The following is a 23,204-nucleotide window of genomic DNA, read 5'->3' as shown; positions in this document are numbered from 1 at the left end:
GCTCCTTTTGATTGTATGTTGGCAGGGAATCCTCAGGTGGAGGCTCTTCATCATAACCATAATTTATCACCTTATTGCTAAAATACTGTTATATACCTCTCCATACAAAGTTCGCAATGCAGTAAATAAGGTGAAGAAAGGAAAGGCAACAGGTCCTGATGAATTAGTAATAGAACAAATTATTGCCCTGGAAGATTGTGGAATTGAAAAACTTACTGATTTAATCAATGACTTTTATGAGACTGGAATAACACCAGAAGAGATGAAAAAAATCAGTATTTATCACTCTTCCTAAGAAACCTGGAGCAATAGAATGTGAATGACATAGGACCATAAGTTTAGTAAGTCATATCACCAAGATGCTTCTAAGAATTTTGATGACAAGAGCTAAAAGCTGAGATAGGTAAAGAACAATGTAAAGACAAAGGTATAAGAAACACCATATTGATGTTAAGGAAACTATCAGAACAAGCTATTCAATGCAAAAAGATTTGTTTGTTTTATCGACTACACAAAAGCATTTGACAAAGTGAAGCACAACAAGTTATTTGAAATATTACAGAAAACTCTAGATCTAGATTCGAAAGACCTCCGCCTAATCAGAAATCTATACTAGGAACAAACTGCTGCTGTAAGAATAGATGGAGAAGTGAGTCAGTTTACGAAAATCAAGAAAGGCATGAGACATTGCCATCCAAGACTCACCTAACATTTTTGGTATTACCCGTGGAAATGAAATACATAAATTATCATTATATGCAGATGATTTGTTGTTATATATCTCTAATCTGGGGAAAAAGATTCCCGTTATTTTGTCTTTGTTGGCTCAATTTAGTAACTTTTCTGGTTATAAATTGAACCTTAATAAGAGTGAGCTATTTCCCCTAAAGAAGCAGGTTCCTATTTATGGATGTTCACTATTTAAGTTGGTTACTGACTCCTTTACATATTTAGGAGTTTAAAATCACAAAAAAGCATAAAGATTTATTTAAAGCTAATTTTTTACCTTTAATTGATCAAATTAAACTTTTGTTTACTAAATGGTCACCAATGTCTCTGTCATTGATCGGTCGGATCAATGCTATCAAGATGATTATTTTGCCAAATTTTTTATGTGTATTTCAGACGGTATCAATTTTTATTCCAAAATCCTTTTTTGATAATGTTGATTCAAAAATTTCCTCATATATATGGCAGAACAAAAACCCTAGGTTAGGTAAAAGACGTTTACAGAAATCCAAAAAAGAGGGATGGTTAGCCCTTCCGAATTTTAGATTTTGCTGTTGGGCAATTAACATTCGACATTTAAAATTTTGGTTATGGGACTTGGATGTAATTTCAAGTACACATTGGGTAAATCTTGAATGTAATTCTTTACAAGGGTTTTCACTGGGTTCTATTTTAGGGACTCGCTTCCCTTTACTCTTTCTAAATTGTATAAACAAATGGATAACCCAATAGTTAAACATACTTTACATATATGGTTTCAATTTCGAAGATTTTTTGGGTTAAACCAATTTACTTTAGCAAGTCCTATTACATCTAATTTCTTTTTCAATCCTCCACTGTGGATCAAGCATATTTAGATTGGAAAATCAAAGGTATAGTACGATTTTGTGATTTATTTTTGGATTATTGTTGTATGTCCTTTGAACAATTATCTAATAAATGTAATTTGCCTAGATCTCACTTTGTTAGATATTTACAGGTTAGAAATTTTTTAAATACTGTTTCTCCTACCTTTCCAAATTTATATTCAATGGATATTTTGGGAAAAAAAATAGATTTAAATCCTTTTCAGAAAGGTGTTACAGCAATTATTTATAATACAATTATGAAATTATGTCCTGACGTAGCTAATGAAATTAAGACTGATTGGGAAGGAGAACTTATGATTATTGTACCGATGGAAAAATGGGAAAAAATTCTTCAATTAGTTCATTCATCCTCTATATGAGCTAAACATGAGTTGATACAGTTTAAAGGGCTCATATCTCTAAAGATAAATTATCTCATTATTATTCTTATATAAATCCTATTTGTGATAGGTGTCACTCCGAGATAGATTCTTTAACTCATATGTTTTGGTCATGTCCTTTGTTGAAAAAATATTGGAAAGATATTTTTGATATTATCTCAACTGTTTTGAATATTGATTTACAACCTCACCCAATTATTGCCATTTTTGGGTTACCAATGATAGAATCAAGTCATTTAACTTCTTCAGCTCGTCGGATAATTGCATTTCTTACATTAATGGCTAGAAGATCCATTTTGCTGAATTGGAAAGAGATTAACCCTCCCACCACATTTCATTGGTTCTCTCAAACTATGCTGTGTTTAAATTTGGAAAAAATTAGAAGTGTTGATTATGATCCCTCTATTAAATTTGAAAAGACCAGAAGGCCATTTATTCAACATTTTCATATGAAGTAATTTGACCTTTTCCAAACTTATTTTACTTTTTTGTAATATTTGTTGAGAGGAACGTAGTTGTCGACACTAGTGGTTCCTTTTTTTTGTGATGTTACATAACAGCCCATGTCTTTTTTTTAGTTTAGTTGACTAACACTGTTTAGGTTAGATTTTTGGGAGGGGGTATTTTCTCCACCCTTTTTCATGATTTTTTAAAGATATTTTTCTTTGTTTTATTTTGTTTATCTGTATCCTATATGATTGGGAGTTTTGTCATTTAAGTGTCAACTGGCTTGATAATTTATTATGCCAATTATAACAATGTATTCCCAATAACTTTGTACCATTACTTTGCTATGTTTATTATTATGAAACTAATAAAAAGATTGAAAAAGAAAAGAAAGACATGAGTGTGTTTTCTCGCCTGATTTGTTTAAAGTGTACAGTGAAACAATATTACAAAAATAAGAGACATCTTGGGAATCAAAGTTGGCGGTGAAAACATCAATAATTTTAGATATGCGGATGACACTGTGTTAATTGCAAGTATGCAGGAAGAACTACAAAACTTAATTGATATAATTGTTGAAGAAAGTGCAAAAATGGGTCTATCAATCAATTGCAAAAAGTCAGAACGTATGATGATATCCAAAAAGAAGGAGAATCCTATTTGCAGGCTGAGAATAAATGGGGAAGACATAAAACAAGTACAGAACTTTTGCTACTTAGGAAGCTGGGTGACATCAGATGGCAGGTGCGACTTGAACATCAAAAGAAGAATAAGGATGGCAAAAGACACCTTTACGAGAATGAAAAGTATACTAACCAATACTAAACTAGGCATGACGACCCGCCTCAGAGCACTGAAATGTTACGTTTATTCAGTTATGTTATATGGCTCAGAATGTTGGACAATATCTAGTAACATGAGGAAACAAATTGTAGCAGCAGAGATGTGGTTTTTGAGGAGGATGCAAAGAATATTATGGACGAAATGAATATCTAATGAGGATGTCATGAACAGAGCAAAACAAAAAGAAATAATGTATGAGATCATGAAAAGGCAACGTAACTTCATTGGACTTGTGATTAATTCCCATGTGATTAGGAGAAAGGAGTTAGAATGTACAATAATTATGAGAAAGATTGAAGGGAAGAAAGCAAGAGGAAGACAAAGACAAATGATGATGGAGACAGCAGCCAGAGAACTGGAAATGAATACCAATGAATTGATCCACTTGACCTGAAACAGGAGTGCGTGGGCCGTGGCAGCCAAAGCTGAAACTGGGCTTGGCACCTGATGATGATGGTACCTCTCCATATTCACTCTCCTCCCTTTTTTCGGATCCAAAAGCACATATTGTTCCTCTCTGTGAAGCAAGTTGGCCTTGCAGCTTTTGTATCTGTGTTAAATATTTTGTATGATCTCCAGTGTTACTTTTCTTTTCATGTACTAATTTGGGTATGAAATTAATAACTGCTTTTAAATCACTGCACTGTTTCTTCAATCCCTCCACTTCATTCTTAGCTATGGCTTCTTTTTCTTGTTTACTGTTTACCAGCTTTTCACACTGTAACTGAAGCTGGTACATACATGTCAAATCTCTGTAAAGACGTACCTTGACCCATCTTTTACTTTATCACTTTTTTCCCTCTATTTAATGTTGACTTACCAATTTTCACTATAACGTCTTGTATTGTTTAACAAATGTTTCTGTATTAAGTTTTGGTGCCCAGTGTTCCTGACACTCTTTTGTTATTGAATGTTTGACTGATTTCCTTTCTCATATTACCTCTGTAAAATTTCACGCATCCTGGATGCTAGTTTGAGTGAACTCAGCCTTTTCTTCTTGGAGCGATGGAGGATGAGAGGTGACCTGATAGAGGTGTACAAGATGGTGAGAGGCATTGATTGTGTGGACAATCAGAGGCTTTTTCCCAGGCCTGAAATGGCTAGCATAAGAGAGCACAATTTTAAGGTGCTTGGAAGCAGGACAGTGGAGATGTCGGGTAAGTTTTTTACGCAGGGAGTGGTGAGAATGTGGAATGGGCTGCCGGCAATGGTGGTGGAGGCAGATATGGTAGTGTCTTTTAAGAAACTCCTGGAAAGGTACATGGAGCTTAGAAAAATAGAGGGTTATGGATAACTCTGTGTAATTTATAAGGTAAGGACCTGCTCAGCACAGCTTTATGAGTCAAAAGGCCTGTATTGTGCTGTAGGTTTTCTACATTTCTGTATGTGTGTCCCGACATAGAGCCATCTAACTCCTTTGTTCACTTCTTTTATTATTCAAAGTTTCTGCCATCACACCAAATGAGTTGGATTCATGATAGGAGAAACTGGTCTCTTTAAGATTGCAGTGTATATGGCAAAAGTAAGACACAACTCGAAGTCTGACTGCCAAGATGGAAAGTCCATAGGATGGAAAAGAAACCTTTTGGCAATTGCTTCTCCTGAGAATTTCCCCTAGGCAGCTCCATTCTCAGATCTCCCTATGTCTCTATAATGCTTAGACAAAGTGAATCTTTGGAACCTGCAAATTCTGTCAGGTACCGTTTAGCTAGGTCTTCTAAATATGCAGTAAAGAATACATCAAACTTAGAGTGGAACAATTTATAAGCATGTTTATTACTTTCAAGAGAAGTCTACTTCCATGCATTGTTATCAGTAGGTAGCTTCAATATTACAGATCAAAATGGGTCATTTTTATACATTTACAGAGTCCAGTAATTCATTAACTTCATGACTTTGAAGTTGTTTCATCTCTTAATTGCATTCTTGCATCCATCTTCCACTTGTCTTTAATTAGTCCATTTATCTTTGAGGCTTCAACCTTCAACAGCTATGTCCTATGTTTCTCTGCTTTCAATCATGTAATGTCAAAACACCACTGGCATGTTTCCCTTTCAAGCTCATCAACAAACCAGCAAAATACTCTGAGATCACACAGGTTCCATTTTGTCACACACACAAAAAGTGCTGGATAAACTCAGCAGGCCAGGCAGCATCTATGGAAAAGAGAACAGTTGATGTTTCTTTCTGGCCTGGTGAATTCCTCCAGCATTTTGTGTGTGTTGCTTGGATTTCCAGCATCTACTGACTTCCTCTTGTTTTTCATTTTGTCACATTACATTTTCCAAAAATTATAAAATCATAAAGATGTCAGGGTTACTGATGTATTTTCACAGCTGTCATGTGACACAGAGAAAAGATTAGCCATGAGGGACTAATTTATATTTGTATTTCTTAGCTCCATTCAGAACCACTGAATGGAATAGAGGTGTAGCTTTCAGGTGCAGTCCTATTCTGAGATTAAAAAATGTAAAAAAAAGTCCAGCCAGGTCATTATTTTGGATAGGATAGTTTAATGCTCTGTAAAACTCCTACGTTGATCACTGTTGTTCATATTGAAGGTCGTACATAATACATGTCATTATTTTTCATCGGCAGAGCATGGTAGTGATTCAGTGCCAGCATAATCCATTTGATGGAAAGTTTCTGTTGTAATTTTGCAGTGCACTTAAAATGTACATACTGTTTGTAACATCTCTGCTCTGTTGTTCTAGAACCTTTGCTCAGAATTGCAGAAATATTGAACAGTTAAGTCTGAATGGATGCACAAAAATCACAGATGCGTAAGTAAAACACTTCACTAACAGAATGTTGAAGTGGACCTTGATGTGGCCCTCTTAGTGAATGTTGTGACCGAAGATGGAAAGGGTAGGAGCGAAGCAATTTGTCAGTAACTAAGCTATTTCCTTTGTGCAATAATGTGAAAAAAGAAACTTTTTATGTTTATTTTATGTCCAATGTGTACTGATATAACTGAAGTTGTGTGTGTAACTGTAAAACTTCTAGTGTATAAGTTCATGAACACAGGTTAGTTTCTATTGTAACAAATAAAAAGTTGTTTTCAGCACTGCCTCCACTTGATGGTGGTGAATGAGGATTTGGCACACTGTGTTTCATGAGATAGGATATTGAGTACGGCAGCTAAGTATCACACGCAGCTCCTGTCATAAAGTATGTTAAAGGGTTAACACTTCGTTAAACAATAGCAGCCTGTTTATCTGAAAGAAACCGCTGATGATCAACAGATGTGCTAAGCCATGCTGAGCCATATTTTTTCTTGAAAGTAGCTAGCTGGGGTTTCAGGATTCTTATCTCATTGTGCACTCGTGCATAGAGATAGGACAGCTCCAGTCTGTTTCTGTATGTTCTGTCCATTATCCCTATTTTTTAATTTGTCTTTCGGGGCTGGCACAAGAAGAGCTTCTTCCCTGAGGCTGTGACACTGCTGAACCTCTCATCACAGCGCTAAGCAGTATTGCTTCCGTATTGTACTGTCTCAGTACTTTTATATCTGTGTGCTGTAGCACTTTTTTTATTCGCAATTATTTTGTAAATAACACTATTCTTTGCCTTTCTGGTCAGATGCTAAATGCATTTCATTGGCTTTGTATCTGTACTCGGCACAATGACAATAAGGTTGAATCTAATCTAATCTAATCATGTAGCAAATAACTTTGACTCCAGCCTGTCTTGTGTGGGAGGTATCTGAACAAACATATCTGTGTTGTAAGGGGAATTGTTAGTTAGTTTGGAGGATCGAGCAGGAACAGTTGCTCCTGTTTGAGTGACTAACTGAGTAAGCCCCGGGTGCTTTGAATAAAGAGTTTGTACTAATACGGTCTCTGAGTGACCTTATCCGATTCAACTTCCACGTCTGGCACAGTGAGCAGGGTACCAACATAGGGACTGTGACATGGAGGCGGGCTGAGTAAGTGACAGACCGAACATCCTATCTACAGGGAACGATCGGGCCCGCAAAGACGAATTGTCTTTGTCGCTCCCTACGATACCGGTGTGAGTCTCTGCCCCTCGCCTGGACCGCAACACAGGACCTTGACGGGACCCAGATCGAATCTGCTGAGAGACTCGTATAAGGTAGGGCAATTATTTGAAAACTGGACAGCTGACACACTGTGTCTGGTAAAAAAGGAAGGATAAAATTGGATAGGTGGCACAGGTCAGGTAAAATTTGAAGTTGTCTAAGAACTATAGTTGGGTAAATGAATCAGGAAAATAGAACAATAGATACTGTACGCAGGTTTCGGGTAAAAATTAAAGTCCGGTAAGAATCAACTGGTAAAAAGACAAAAATGCGGGACAAGATCTGTTGTGTGTTTAAAAAGGTACAGAAACTTCACTTGATAAAAAGTATGAATTGTTTCTTGGTAAAGAGAGATTTATGTGTTTTGAGTGCTATTTTACGTAAGAAATTGGGGGATGAAGTGTGGCCATGGGGAGGAACTTGGGATGCGACAAACTGTGAACAAGCCATAAAAAAAGTCCAGAAAAAGATCAGTCAAAATTAATGCAAAACCTTAAACAAGGAATAAAACCCGGGGGACAAATAGGGAACGAACTATGGGATCCCGGGAACATGTCTGGCTTACCAACCCTGTTTGACGAGAGTGATCACAATGAGGACTGGCTAGTGACAAGAACCACACCACCAGATTAGGAGCTGCTACTAGCCACGGGACCTGAAAATTCTCCAGGGTTCTCCAACACCGTGGGAGGAAGAGTGAAAGAAAGGGAGAGGGGGAGGACAGAGTCCCAATATCCAACCATCCCAGGGGGTGATACTGAAGAATGGATAAGTTCAGTCCCTGAGAAAAGTCCCCCACATGAACCTCAAAGACAGTAACCTACCCGATTGATGCCAAATCCCAGGGCGGGGGAACAAGATCAGCCGGTGGTTATCCCTGTCTATGTCCCATGGAAACCACAAGAGATGATCATGATAATAATCAGGCCCCCGACAGAAAGGAGAAACTGGTGCTTTTTGCACAATTTCTTTGGAGCACAATTCAGATGTATAAGTCTACCCCTCAGGATCTTTTCAGACTTTGTTGCATGATATTATCTGTGGACGAGTGATAGAAATGGAAAACAGAACTGGGTTACCAGACTTGCCAAGAACTGAGGGAAGGATACTAAACGAGGAAGAGTAGACCAATCAGATAATCCAGGGCTTGGAAAAAGCACTCCAACAGCCTGCTGACATCCCCAAGGTATTAGAATATAAACTGAAGCCCAGGGAATCAGGGTCGGATTACTGGGAGCACTTCGTGTCATGCTACAGGACTTATGCAGGGGATCAGATCTTCAATAATGGGAATACTTCCCCTCAATTTAATGCCCTGCTGCTCCAATGTCTCGCTTTTAAATTAGCCACGATGATTCAGACCACTGGCCAGATAATGATCGTAATCAGATGTGACGGGCTGTAGTTTACTACTGGGATCCCAGCACAGAGTCCAGAACTGTCTCAAAGGGAGTTGTAATTAAGCAAGAATTTGTCCAACGGGGTGAGGGACACCGATGGGGGTCAGATAATTGCCGGCATCGTAAACATACTCCGGAACTGGGAAAAAAGGATTGGGATCAATTCCCTGATTGGCCCTACCCCCCTATGATGGTCCACATGCCCCAGGACCCGTCCAGCTGATGGCAATAAGGGGACGACCCCAAAGACCTTTTCCCCCTGAGTGAAGAAATGGACCACCCCAGCAAGCGCCCATGTCCAGGGGTGCTCAGCCTGGACCGTGTTTTAACTGTGGCCGACCAGGTCGCAAGAAGGCAAGGTGTCCTGGGGACAACAGAGACGCCCAGTTTCAAACCGGACCATTTCCCCATTCTCTATGAACAATCCTTTTGCTAAGTGGCTCTTGAAAATGTTGCCCGTTGTAAGTAGTGATCCACAAGAGGAACCCAGAATAATCCACCATTGCCCTGTCAGGGTCGAGGGGTCTGAACAAACATACCAGCGGACACAATTCCTAAGGGTGGAGTTTCAGGGAAGGCAGTATATATCCTGGTAACTGCAGCTTCTAATATTACCCTACATCAGCCTGTAAATGTGCTGGCTTCCCACTTGGTGGTGGAGCTTTTGACCTCTCGACAGACACAGCACCACACTCAGGCACGACAAAATCGCTATGAGACAGCCTCACTGAGCAACCTGCAGCTGACGTTTTCTCTCTGCTCCACTTTAAACCCGGCCACTTCCCTAACATCGCCATCCAGGTTACAAATGATTCTGAACACGACTGCGTACAACGAAATCAACTCCTCACTACAGCCCATGAGGACCTCACAGACTAACCCTTACCGAACCTGACATAACTAATGGTAGTTCTTTCATGGGCCATCAAGGCCAGAGATGTTCCGGCTATGCTGTGGTCACAGATGACATGGTGCTCGAGCAGGCAGCCTTTCAACCAGCTGTGACAGCACAAAAAGCTGAGTTATTTGCCCTCACTCATGCCTGCATCCTCACCACCAACAAACATGCAACACCTACACTGATGCTCGATACGCCTTCGGGGTAGCTCATGACTACGGAATGCTTTGGGAATGCCGGGGTTTCCTCACCTCCTCAGGACATCCTATTAGCAATGCTACGTTTGTACAGGCTCTGCTCACTGCCTTGCAGCTTCCAAAAACATTGGCCATTATCAAATGTCCTCCTCCCCTGAAGACCAGACTGATAAAACCTCCACCAGTAACGCCATGGCTGATGAGACTGACAAAGCCACAGCCCAGAGACTCGAAATTATAGTCCCACCGGGGCCCCACCAAAACCCCCTGCGCCTCTCAGACAGCACGGGTATGCCAGACATGCAAGTCATACGTAGGTTTCAGGGGACGCCCCTGAGGAGGAACACAGACTGTGGTCACAGATGGGCTGTAAGGAGGGTCCTGTGACGGGCCTCTGGTTCACCCCTGCAGGACAGGTCTGCATCCCTACCCAATCTCTACCAATCCTCCTTGATTATACTTATACTTGTACTCACCTCGGAAATGAGGGAGGGGTAAACAGTTTGCTGCAAACATAGTGGCTTCGGAAATTGCAGCAAGTGGCAGCAAAGAGGACAAAAGCATGTTTATATGCTGTAAGAACGACGTGGGAAAGGGGACACCCTGTGTGTTGGGCATCACTCTCCTACCTGGAGGCCCCTTTTCATGTTTACAGATTGATTTTATTGAACTACCTAGAGTACAAATATTGCTTAGTCATCATAGATGTGTTTAGTAGATGGATCGAGACAGTACCTACCACGAATAACACAGCCCAGACAGCAGCTAAAATTCTGTTGTGAGAAGTCATCCCCTGGTAAGAGCTACCAGAAATATTGAGTTCAGATAACGGTCCCCACTTTGTAGCAAATTTATATGAGGAAATCTGTAATGCCTTACCATCAAACAACAATCCCATCGCTCTCACCATCCCCAGGCTGCAGGTATAGTGGAAAGGGCAGATGGTATGTTAAAAACTAAATTGGCGAAACCTACGGAGGAAATGGGGCTTAAATGGTTAAAGGTATTGCTCTGAGCATTATTCAATTTGAGGGCCACCGCCCAAGGGAAAAAAACAGGATTGGCACCAGCTGAAATAACCTTTGGAAAGCTCCTAAGGACTCCATAGTGTTCCACACGACCTCCCACTCTTGATATAAATGGGCTACCAAAATAAGATTCTCCGAGCCTTACATTTACAGGTGCGTCAGGCATACAAGGACGAAGACAACACGTCAAGAGAAGGCGACTACCCCAACATTGAACCTGAGGCCTACATACTAACTAAGAACTGGAGCTGTGGCAAACTAGGACAACAGAGGAAGGGACCATTCCAAGTACTGCTCACCACACCCACAGCAGTCAAGCTGGAAGGACAACCACGGTGGACACATTCTACTGACTGTAAAAATTTACGGACTAAAGAGACTATCACGGACTTCACCATGTACTGGGCTGTTGTCTTCTGCCTTCTATTTGTGGGCTTCCAGTCAACTACATTCATACATAAGGGCGGGAGCAATGTACCGAAGATGGGACAGCTCCCCACAGGTTAGAACCATCTTTTCCCCAAGGCCCACACAGGGAGTAGTTCCCCAAGTGCTGTGGCCAAAACATCCCCTACTGTCTGATTTTGCCCAGAATACTTTCCTGTCCCTTTGCTACAACTATGCCCAACACCAAAAAGCAGGGGAATGTTGGATATATGTGCAAGTACCCCCGCATGGAAAGACTATGGTACAGTTGTCAGTGATCCCCCTCAATTCCAGTGAGGAACTCTCTGCTTGGGGATTCTCTAATACACCCGGGGTAGTGAAGTCCAGAATTACAAGAGGACCCTGAGCGATTGTAAATGTCAGTATTTTGAAGGGTGGTATCTCAGGTCCCTGTTGAATATGTCCTCCTCTCCTGAAGCCTCTTGGCAACACCTACGTGTGCCCTGTGCCCAGGTGGCAAATACAACTTGTTACTGTAATCACCAGGGGAAACTTCTCCTGGCGAACAGGACTTGTAGCATCTATAATTATAATGTTAATGGTGGGCTTTTTCCTGGGTCCTTTGAATAGCCCCTATTGGGTTTGTGGGGGTGAAGCCTACTTGTGGCTACCCGGGGAAGTGACCAACAGGTGGGACCTGCAGCCACCCCAGAAGAAATGGAGCAGGTGCTGTTTTCTAGTTTACCTAGTCCCCAACCTAAGGGTAGTGCCCGAGCTGTGGGTTCTCCCGCACTGGCAGAGGCAGAAATGGGGAATCATAGAGTCAGAGAGATTCTGGATGATTGCCTTCCTATCCTATGGCACGGCTAGGAACTCCTGAGAAATCATTAAGTTGGCAGCTGCCCTGGAGGAATTGTCAAATTAAACTGCCAGAGCTCTGGTAGACACCCAGACTCAGGTGGCTGAGGGGACCACGGAAATGTTAGCCATCCGACAAACAGTCCTACAGAATCGTATGGATTTATATTTTATCCTAGCTGAGAAAGGGGGAACCTGTACTATCACTGGCACAGAATGCTGCACCTATATCCCTGATGGGTCCACTAACATTACGTCCCTCTCCCAGCACATTGCCGTGGAGATGGACAACTTTAAGCAGGTAGGGCAGGGGGGTTGAAATGGTGGTCGTTTAATGGCCTGTTCAGTAACATTTGGGCATGATATTGCATTATGGCCTAATAGTTGTAGTTATCATTGTTATAATTACTCTTGTGCCCTGTTTTTTACCAGCTGATAACTCAATGCTGTACTCGGTCAGTTTCTCTGTAATAAATTATTGCTTTGTTGATCATGTAATGATCAAAGTGGGGGAATGATGAAGTATGTAAAAGGGTTAACACTTCGTCAAACAATAGCAGCCTGTTTTTCAGAAAGAAACTGCTGATGATCAACAGATGTGCTAAGCCATGCTGAGCCATATTTCTTCTTGATGGTAGCTAGCTAGGGTTTCAGGGTGCTTATCTACTTGTGCACTCATGTGTAGAGATAGTTCCACCCCAGCCTATTTCTGTATTTTCTGTCCATTATGCCTATTTTGTAATTTGTCTTTCGGGGCTGTCATGTAGTGGATAACTTTAACTCCAGTCTGTCTAGTGTGGGGTGTATCTGAACAAATGTATCTATGTTGTAAGGGGAATTGTTAGTTAGTTTGGTGGATCGGGCAGGAACAGTCACAGACAGACTGTTCCTGTTTGAGCGACTAACTGAGTAAGCCCCAGGTGCTTTGAATAAAGAGTTTGTACTTATACGGTCTCTGAGTGACCTTATCGGATTCGACTTCCACACCTGGAGTATTGGCTGTCCTGCTTAGGAACAATGTATTTAAACTGAAGTGTGCTGGAAGGTTAACAAGTGTGTTGCCAGGACGTGGAATTGAGTTATAGGGAACAACTGGCAGGCTAGGATGTAATTTTTAACATTTTTGGAGACTGATTGGAGATTTTACAGAGGTATATAAAAACATTAAAAGCATTAGCTGTACAGATTCTCTCACTCCATCCTCCTGCCACCCCACTAGGAATAGGGTTCCCCTGGTCCTCACCTACCACCCCACCAGCCTCCGGGTCCAACATATTATTCTCCGTAACTTCCGCCACCTCCAATGGGATCCCACCACTAAGCACATCTTTCCTTCCCCCCCTCTCTCTGCATTCCGCAGGGATCGCTCCCTATGCGATTCCCTTGTCCATTCGTCCCCCCCATCCCTCCCCACTGATCTCCCTCCTGGCACTTATCCGTGTAAGCGGAACAAGTGCTACACGTGCCCTTACACTTCCTCCCTTAACACCATTCAGGGCCCCAAACAGTCCTTCCAGGTGAGGTAACACTTCACCTGTGAGTCGGCTGGGGTGATATACTGCGTCCGGTCCTCCCGATGTGGCCTTTTATATATTGGCGAGACCCGACGCAGACTGGGAGACCGCTTTGCTGAACACCTACGCTCTGTCTGCCAGAGAAAGCAGGATCTCCCGGTGGCCACACATTTTAATTCCACATCCCATTCCCATTCTGACATATCTATCCATGGCCTCCTCTACTGTAAAGATGAAGCCACACTCAGGTTGGAGGAACAACACCTTATATTCCGTCTGGGTAGCCTCCAACCTGATGGCATGAACATTGACTTCTCTAACTTCCGCTAATGCCCCACCTCCCCCCTCGTACCCCATCTGTTACTTATTTTTATACACACATTCTTTCTCTCACTCTCCTTTTTCTCCCTATGTCCCTCTGAATATACCCCTTGCCCATCCTCTGGGTTCCCCCCCCGCTTGTCTTTCTTCCCAGACCTCCTGTCCCATGATCCTCTCGTATCCCTTTTGCCAATCACCCGTCCAGCTCTTGGCTCCATCCCTCCCCCTCCTGTCTTCTCCTATCATTTTGGATCTCCCCCTCCCCCTCCAACTTTCAAATCCCTTACTCACTCTTCCTTCAGTTAGTCATGACGAAGGGTCTCGGCCTGAAATGTCAACTGCACCTCTTCCTAGAGATGCTGCCTGGCCTGCTGCGTTCACCAGCAACTTTTATGTGTTTGCTTGAATTTCCAGCATCTGCAGAATTCCTGTTGTTAGCTGTACAGATTCATTCTTTTTCCCAAAGTTGGGGAATTGAGAATTAGAGGACATGCAGTATGCTTAAAGTGAGAGGGGAGAAATTTAACAGAATCTTGAGAGGCAACATTTTTAAACAATGGGTTATATCTACGTAGAATGAGCTGGCAGAGGAAGTTGCTGAGGCATGTATGATAACAAGTTTTACAATACAGATGGATTGTTATTTGGATTGGAAAGGAATAAAAGGTGTGGGCTAAATACAACCAAGTGTAACCACTTTGAATGGGTCATTTTAGTCAGCATGGACTGTTGGGCTGATGGGCTTATTTCCATGCTATGTATCCCTATCATTCTAAGAAGTGTTGTTGCACTTGCAGCAACTACTTCCTCTGGTAGTTTATTCCGTAAGTGAATGAAGAAGTTGCCCCTCAATTTCCTTTTAAACCTTTCACCTCTCACTTTAAATGTCTTCTGCGTAGCAGCTTAAGCCTGACAAGTAACTACCATTGATCGAGAAATCACTGGATGAGAAAGAGCTGTGCAACAAAACCAAGAAAGGAGTAGGCAATAGTTTCTATCATGTCCAACAGAAGGTGATGAGAGGGACTAGGATACATACAGGCTGAAACAGCCTACATTTTAAACAATCAGGAAGATTTCAGTTAAAGTCCAACAAATTTATGTGAATAGACTTCCAAAAGTCATATTGCACTGCCATTTATCATGTGCTTTAAATGTCAGACTTATTTATGTAACTCTGGCTTTGGCTAGTGGCTTAATATAGGGGGTAATAGCCCACAGCCCAGCCAAACTTAAGAAATGTCTTTTGGGTGGATGCTGCGCGATGTGTCCTGTTACAAATCAGTACCCCAAAATAACAAACAGTACACAATATATGATTAAACGATTAAGCATTATAATTTTTACTTTGACTATAGGTTTAGTGAAGAAAACGTAAAAAAAGAAAATTGGCCCATTCTTATAAAACAGTCTATTGTGCAACGTTGGAGCTCACTGATAGGCCGGTTGTCGACATTTGACCTCCTCCAATCGTCGCTGACCTTCTGACCCTCTGTCCATTTGAGTCTTCTCTTCTCCCCTCTCCCCAGCAAAAGCCCACAAAATCTCTCTTCCAGACTCACAAGAAAGAACAATGCTTTCCAAACCCATTATCTCTAGTAATAACCCAAACATTGCTGCTACAGAGAAACCATTACACTATCAATAAAACCTTACAGCATGTTGCATGTTACATTTAATTGATTTTCTTTTTTACTTTTGTGTGTGTCGTTTAGCAAATTAATGAGAATGGAAAAAAAATGTATAAGGCATTGGTAAGGCCAAATTGGAGTATTGTGTACAGTTCTGGTCACCGAATCATAGGAAAGATGTCAATAAAATTGAGAGAATACAGAGGAGGTTTACCAAAATGTTTCCTGGGTTTCATCTCCTAAGTTTCAGAGAAAGGTTGAACAAGCTAGGTCTTTAATATTTGGAGCGTAGAAGGTTGAGGGGGGACTTGATAGGGGTATTTAAAATTGTGTGGGGGATAGATATAGTTGACGTGGATAGGCTTTTTCCATTGAGAATGGTGGAGATTCAAACAAGAGAATATGAGTTGAGAGTTAAAGGGCAAAAGTTTAGGGGTAACATGAGGGGGAACTTCTTTACTCAGAGAGTAGTAGCTGTGTGGAACGAGCTTCCAGCAGGCAGGTTCGATGTTTAAAGTTAAATTGGATGGATATATGGACAGGAGAGGAATGGAGGGTTATGGGCTGAGTGCAGGTCGGTGGGACTAGATGAGAGTAAGAGTTCGGCACGGACTAGGAGGGCCGAGATGGCCTGTTTCCATGCAGTGATTGTTATATGGTTATATGGATTTGGATACTGATTCGGCTGGTTCAGTCATTCCACAAAATGGGTTGAATGGCATTTCAAAGATACCAAACTGAACCCTGCCGATACCCAACTACGAACTTATACTGGAGGAAAGGTAATTCCTCTGGGAGTGACATCTGTACAGAGAAATAGAACTAACAATCCACATTGAGCTTATGCATAGTAAAAACAGGAGAGCATCATTGTGGGTTTGTGACTGGCTGAAACAACTACAACTTGAATGCACATACATCTACTATTTGCATGCCACATTCCCTGTAATAAAGTCAACTGAGGGTTATTTAAGAAAAGTAGTGGATGATGTCACAGCCTTGTACATGGTTGATGTGCTGAGAACCCTCTTCTCAAGGACTGGTGTTGCAAAACACTTAGTGCCAATGGACTTCAGTATATCCAGTATATACTGCAACTTGGCGCGTGGCCAAGTGGTTAAGGCATTCATCTAGTGATCTAAAGGTCGCTAGCTTGAGCCTTGGCTGAGGCAGCGTGTTGTGTCCTTCAGCAAGGCCCTTAACCACACATTGCTCTGTGACGACACAGCTGCTAAGCTGTATGGGCCCTAATGCCCTTCCCTCGGACAACATCGGTGTCGTGGAGAGTGGAGACTTGCAGCATGGGCAACTGCCGGTCTTCCATACAACCTTGCCCAGGCCTGCACCCTGGAAACCTTCCAAGGCGCAAATCCATGGTCTCACGAGACTAATGGATGCCTATATATAGCAACCTGAGGCAGGACTTCAGTCCGCTTAAATATGTTCAAATGCTTAGTCACCTAATGACTTCTAATGACTGATTCTTGTAATCTCCCACCTCAAGATGCCAAATCTGCACGCCTGTAGTTAATGTTTTCTGTCTTGAATCCTTAAGTAATATAGATTTTTTTGGTTTGCAAACCACTTACCTACTACTTTTTTTTAGACTATGAGGACACTCAGTCCTCGTTTATTGTCATTTAGAAACGCATGCATTAAAAAATGATACAACATTCCTCCAGAATGATATCACAAGAAAACACAGGACAAACCAAGACTAAAACTGACAAAACCACATAATTATAACATATAGTTACAACAGTGCAAAGCAATACCGTAATTTGATAAAGAGCAGACCATGGGCACGGTTAAAAAAAGGCTCAAAGTCCCGATAGCCTCATCATCTCACGCAGGTGGCAGAAGGGAGAAACTCTCCCTGCCACGAACCTCCAAGCGCCGCAAACTTGCTGATGCAGTACCATTGGAAGCACCCGACCGCAGCCGACTCTGAGTCCGTCCGAAAACTTCAAGCCTCTGACCAGCCCCTCCGACACAGCCTCTCTGAGCACCATCCTCTGCCGAGCGCTTTGCCTGCACCCCCGCTACCGAGCAACAAGCAAAGCCAAGGACACGGGGCCTTCTCCTCTGGAGATTTTGGCCATTGTATTAAATTATTATTCACATTATAAATTTCCTGCTATGCTAAAAACTTTGGATTACTTGTAGATATAGTTAAATTATATCAATGGCATTTTGATGCCCCATTTTGTCTAACAGAAGTTGTTTATTGGAGAAAACCACTGAAAATAGAAAATGATTGAAATACTCAGCAGGCCGTATAGGAAGGTTGACATTGAGTAGTTAAAATGGATTCTTGCTCACTTTTTTTGTGTTCTTGTTTTACAGAACTTGTACTAGTCTCAGTAAATTTTGCTCTAAGCTAAAATGTTTAGATCTAGCTTCATGCACGTCTATCACAGATCTTTCATTAAAGGCTTTGAGGTAAGTTTCCATGATAAACTATTTTAATATCAAAGTTTTAATTAATCATTATGATTTTAATCCCATGTTTGTACTTGCATTTTGCATTGCCAGTCAGTAAATTAATTTGTTAGATATTCCTCTGAATTAATGAATAATACTCAGTTTAGTAATCTGATGACATTTCAGTAATAAAAGTTCTAGTGTAAGGTGAGTAAACTATTCTGAAGAGAAGCAATTTAACAGAAATTCTAAACACAAACACAAAATAATCTGCAGATGCTGTGATCAAAGCAATGCTTTCAGTATGTTGGATGAACTCAGCAGGTCGGGCAGCATCAGTTAGAAACGATGAGTCAACGTTTCGGGCCGGAACCCTTCGTCAGGACTGAAGAATGAAAGATGGGGAAGGATTTGAAGAATGCTTGTAGGGTCAGTTGATAGACCAGTAATTTGAAAGACAAAAGGGGTGGGGGAGGGGAAGCATTGACATCATAGCCCTGAAAACAATGGGTGGTAGAAGAAGGAGGCGGAACCATGAGGGAGCTGGGGGAGGGGGCAGAGTGAAATAGGGATGGAGGAAGGGAGGGGGAGGGAATTACCAGAAGTTGGAGAATTCTATGTTCATACCAAGGGGCTGGAGACTACCTAGACGGTATATGAGGTGTTGCTCCTCCAACCTGAGTTTGGCCTCATCATCAATGCCCACCACTCTCTCTGTACTAATCCCAACCTCACCATCAAACCTGCAGACAAAGGTGGTGCCGTAGTAGTCTGGCGGACGGACATCTACCTCACTGAGGCAAAACGGCAGCTCTCTGACACCTCCTCTTACTCACCACTGGAACAGGACCCCACCAAAAAAACATCAAACCATTGTCTCCTGTACCATCACTGCCCGTATCAACTCCGGAGACCTTCCATCCTCAGCCGCTATACTCATTATTCCCACACCCCGTACCGCTCGGTTTTACCTCCTCCCAAAGATACACAAGCCTAACTGTCCCGGTAGACCCATAGTTTCTGCCTGCTCCTGTCCCACCGAACTTGTATCTGCCTACCTGGACTCCATTTTGTCACCCATAGTTCAGTCCCTCCCCACTGACATCCGGGATACATCCCATGCCCTCCACCTCTTCAATAACTTCCAATTCCCCAGTCCCAACCGCTTCATTTTTACTATGGATGTCCAATCCTTATACACCTCCATTCCCCATGAAGAAGGCCTCAAAGCCCTACGCTACTTCCTGGATAATAGAATTCACCAGTTCCCCACCACCACTACCCTCCTCCGGTTGGCAGAACTGGTCTCATACTTAATAACTTCTCTTTTGGCTCTTCCCACTTTCTTCCAACTAAGGGTGTAGCTATGGGAACTCGCTTGGGACCCAGCTACGCCTGCCTCTTTGTTGGTTATGTGGAACAGTCTGTGCTTCAAACCTATTCTGGTACTGCTCCCCGACTTTTCCTTCGGTACATTGACGACTACATTGGTGCTGCTTCCTGCACCCATGCTGAGCTCGTCAATTTCATCGACTTTACTTCAAACTTCCACTCAGCCCTCAAATTCACTTCCTCTATCTCAGACACTTCTCTCCCCTTCTCGGTGCCTCAGTCTCCATCTCTACAAGCCCACTGACTCTCATAACTACCTCGACTATACCTCTTCCCACCCCGCCACATGCAAAAATGCCATTCCCTATTCCCAGTTCCTCCGTCTCCGCCGCATCTGCTCCGAGGATGAGGATTTCCGTTCCAGGACATCTCAAATGTCCTCTTTCTTTAAGGATCGTGGTTTCCCTTCTACCGTCATCAATGATGCCCTCACCCACATCTCCTCCATTTCCCACACTTCGGCCCTCACCCCATCCTCCCGCCACCACAACAGGGACAGAGTTCCCCTTGTCCTCACCTACCACCCCACCAACCTCCGGATCCAGCACATTATCCTCCACAACTTCCGCCACCTTCAACAGGACACCACCACTAAGCACATCTTTCCCTCTCCACCCCTCTCCACTTTCCACAGGGATCGGTCCCTCTGCGACTCCCTGATCCACACGTCCCTCCCCACTGACCTCCCACCTGGCACTTATCCCTGTAAGCGTAAGTGCTACACCTGTCCCTACACCTCTTCTCTTGCTAGCATTCAGGGCCCCAAACAGTCCTTCCAGGTGAGGCAACACTTCACTTGTGAGTCTGTTGGGGTCATCTATTGCATCCAGTGCTCCCGGTGCGGCCTCCTCTACATCAGTGAAACCTGTCGCAGATTGGGGGACCGGTTTGTCAAGCACCTCCACTCCGTCCGCCACAACAGGCAGGATCTCCCGGTAGCCACCCACTTCAACTCTGCTTCCCATTCCCATTCAGATATGACCGTACATGGCCTCCTCTACTGCCATGATGAGGCTAAACTCAGGTTGGAGGAGCAACACCTCATATACCGTCTAGGTAGTCTCCAGCCCCTTGGTATGAACATAGAATTCTCCAACTTACGGTAATTCCCTCACCCTCCCTTCCTCCATTCCTATTTCACTCTGCCCCCTCCCCCACCTCCCTCATGGTTCCGCCTCCTTCTTCTATTACCCATTGTTTTCAGGGCTCTGATGTCAATGCTTCCCCTCCCCCACCCCTTTTGTCTTTCAAATTACTGGTCTTTCAACTGACGCTACAAGCATTCTTCAAATCCTTCCCCATGTTTCATTCTTCAGTCCTGATGAAGGGTTCCGGCCCGAAACGTCGACTCATCGTTTCTGACTGATGCTGCCCGACCTGCTGAGTTCATCCAGCGTACTGAAAGTGTTGCTTTAACAGAAATTCTCTTCCCACAACATCATAAAAGAGTCAACAAGGAACTGAATAAGGCATTACAGATCTCATGATTGTGATCTTGTCTTGGGAATCAACATTAAAACAGTATACACATGATTGAATTTACCTTTCTTTAATCCAAATAATAAATGTGTTTGTTTTTAAAATGTCAAAAAAATGCATTACAAATTTTCATCAGATTACGTAATACCAATGGAAAGAAAATAGATTCAAAAGTAAATACAAGATGGTGGAGCAGTGGCAAGAAGGCAATGACTATGATAGGGTGGTATGTAGGGTTGGTAAAATTATACCAGGTAATAGTATAAAATGGAGAAAAAGAAATAAGATGCAGTGGGAGCTGATGTAGATTACAATAATGTAATCATTATCATCAAGTGAGCCTAGAGAGGAATGAATGGTATTTGGTCTGAAATTAAGCCTGGATACTTCTTAAGTGTATGTATCAGAGGTATAGTCACTTCCTCATCCATCCTGTGAAACCATATGAAAGAATTGATGTCCATTTAGAAAGAAATGTTAAAAGAGTTTTAAAAGTTAAAGAATCTTTGGTTTTTGATGAAATACAAAATTGAGGTAAGGTGTAAAGGGAAGGCTTAGTACTTGAACTAAAATTTACTAAATCACCTTGTATCTCCAGTTTTCCTGGACTAGAATATTTAATGTGCTGTGTCAAGAAAAAGCTGCATGACTCTAATGCAGTGTAGAAACCTAATACAAATTATTGTATAATTGTGGTCTGGTAGGTTAAATGCTTCCTGATAACTAAACAGAACCAAAACCTAACATGATAAATTTTTTAATAGTTTAATGGATATTTTCCTGGAATAATATGGGAGTTCAAGTGAGAATTCAAGTCTCGGCATTTGTAAGAATCATTTTGAAGTAATAATGAGTCTACTAAATTACCATTAAAAAAGGTTCTTCATTGTTCATTAACTCTATCTTGATTTAACTGTATTATGGCTTAACTTCTATGTGAATTAGCCATGTAAACCCTTCTGCAAAACATAGCAGGGCAAAATGAAAACAACCATCCAAAGTCCACTGAAGGAATGAGAGATGAGTAATTAATGCTGGTGACAGTGTAGTGTCAGAATTCAAAATTCTTCCATGAACTGTGTAACGCCCTTGAAAGCATCCATTTCACTAAACACTCTGGTGAGATTAACAACTCCAGTGGGCACTTCCTTGATCCTATGCATTTATTTTAATATTTCTCATTCTACCCATAATTTCAAAGTGAGAATTTCAGTTCTCTCAACTAGTCTTTAACAGTTCAGTCTGTGATTGCAAATCAGGTGAGTGCACAAGTTAAAGCACCTTACTGATGAAGGTGGGCAGCTGAGTGGCACATTCAGTGTTGTGTCCTTACCTCAGTTAGAGGTTGCAACAAGCTTTGGCAAAATAAGTGTAGAGAGGAAAAATTCCCAGCATTCTGCATGGTGCATTCCTTCAGATTTAGTCTTGTAAAGTGGCTAGTTCAAATAGCAGGAACAAGCTGGGCTATGTACTATGTATTTTTCAGAGCTTGAACAGTGGATATGCAGAGTTACAGGATTCATTAGCAAGGTCAAACAAAAATAAGGCAGTGGCAAGAGGAGTGGCAGTTGTTGGAGTGGGCAGTGGGAACACTTTTGACTTAGGTCATCAAGCTTGGGCACTATAAGTAAGCTTTTTCTTGTCCATTCTTCATCTGATAGTGTATAGTTAATGCAGTAAGAATGGGGTTGTTCTGCACTGTGTCTGGTTTGTGGGTATCCTGGGAGTCATCCAGCCTCCCAAATAACCACATCTGCAGCAGATGAACGAGCTGCACCTCGATTACCTTTGGTTCATAAGGGAAACTGAGGAGTTAATAAACAGAAGCTACAGGGAGGTAGGCACCCCTAGGTTTCAGGAAGCAGGTGAATGGGTAACATTCAGAAAAGGGAAGGGAAATTGACAGCCGGTACAGAATATCCCTCAGGTCATTCCTCCCAATAACACTGTTGTGGTGCATGACCCTACCAGGGGAAAGCCATAGCAACCAGATCTCAGGCACTGAGTCTTGTGCTGTGGTTCGGAAGGGAAGGAGGCAGAGGTACTAGGAGATTTCATAGTTATAGAAAGATAGATAGGACAGTCTGTGGATGGAATAGAGAGACCCGGGTGGTATGTTGCTGCCAGGGTCAAGGACATCTTGAATTGTGTCCACAACATTCTAAAGGGGGAGAATGAGCAGCTGAGTTTTGCTACATATTAGCACCAATGACATAGGAATGAAAAGAGAGACCTAAAAAGAGAATTTAGAGAGCTTGTTAGAGGGAAACAACCTCTGGGTTGATGTCTGTATGCTATGTACCAGTGAGGGCAAAAGTAGGGTGATTTTGCAAATGCATGTGTGGCTAAAAAACTGGTGTAGGGG

At 42.2% G+C, this 23,204-nt stretch overlaps 1 protein-coding gene across 1 annotated transcript in view; it reads left to right on the top strand.

Annotated features, from left to right (window-relative positions):
• Positions 1-23,204, top strand: part of LOC134341435 (F-box/LRR-repeat protein 20) — a 243,019-nt gene that overhangs the window by 188,771 nt on the left and 31,044 nt on the right. The window contains exons 5-6 of the mRNA XM_063039288.1: positions 5,983-6,051; positions 17,891-17,986. Of these exons, the coding sequence (XP_062895358.1) occupies positions 5,983-6,051; positions 17,891-17,986 (165 nt within the window). The remainder of the gene's footprint in view (positions 1-5,982; positions 6,052-17,890; positions 17,987-23,204) is intronic.

This window comes from Mobula hypostoma (genome assembly GCF_963921235.1).
Source record: "Mobula hypostoma chromosome Y unlocalized genomic scaffold, sMobHyp1.1 SUPER_Y_unloc_4, whole genome shotgun sequence".
In the NCBI taxonomy this organism is placed as follows: Eukaryota; Metazoa; Chordata; class Chondrichthyes; order Myliobatiformes; family Myliobatidae; genus Mobula; species Mobula hypostoma.
Note: the sequence above shows the minus strand (reverse complement) of the source record. Positions and strands in the feature narration are given on the sequence as shown.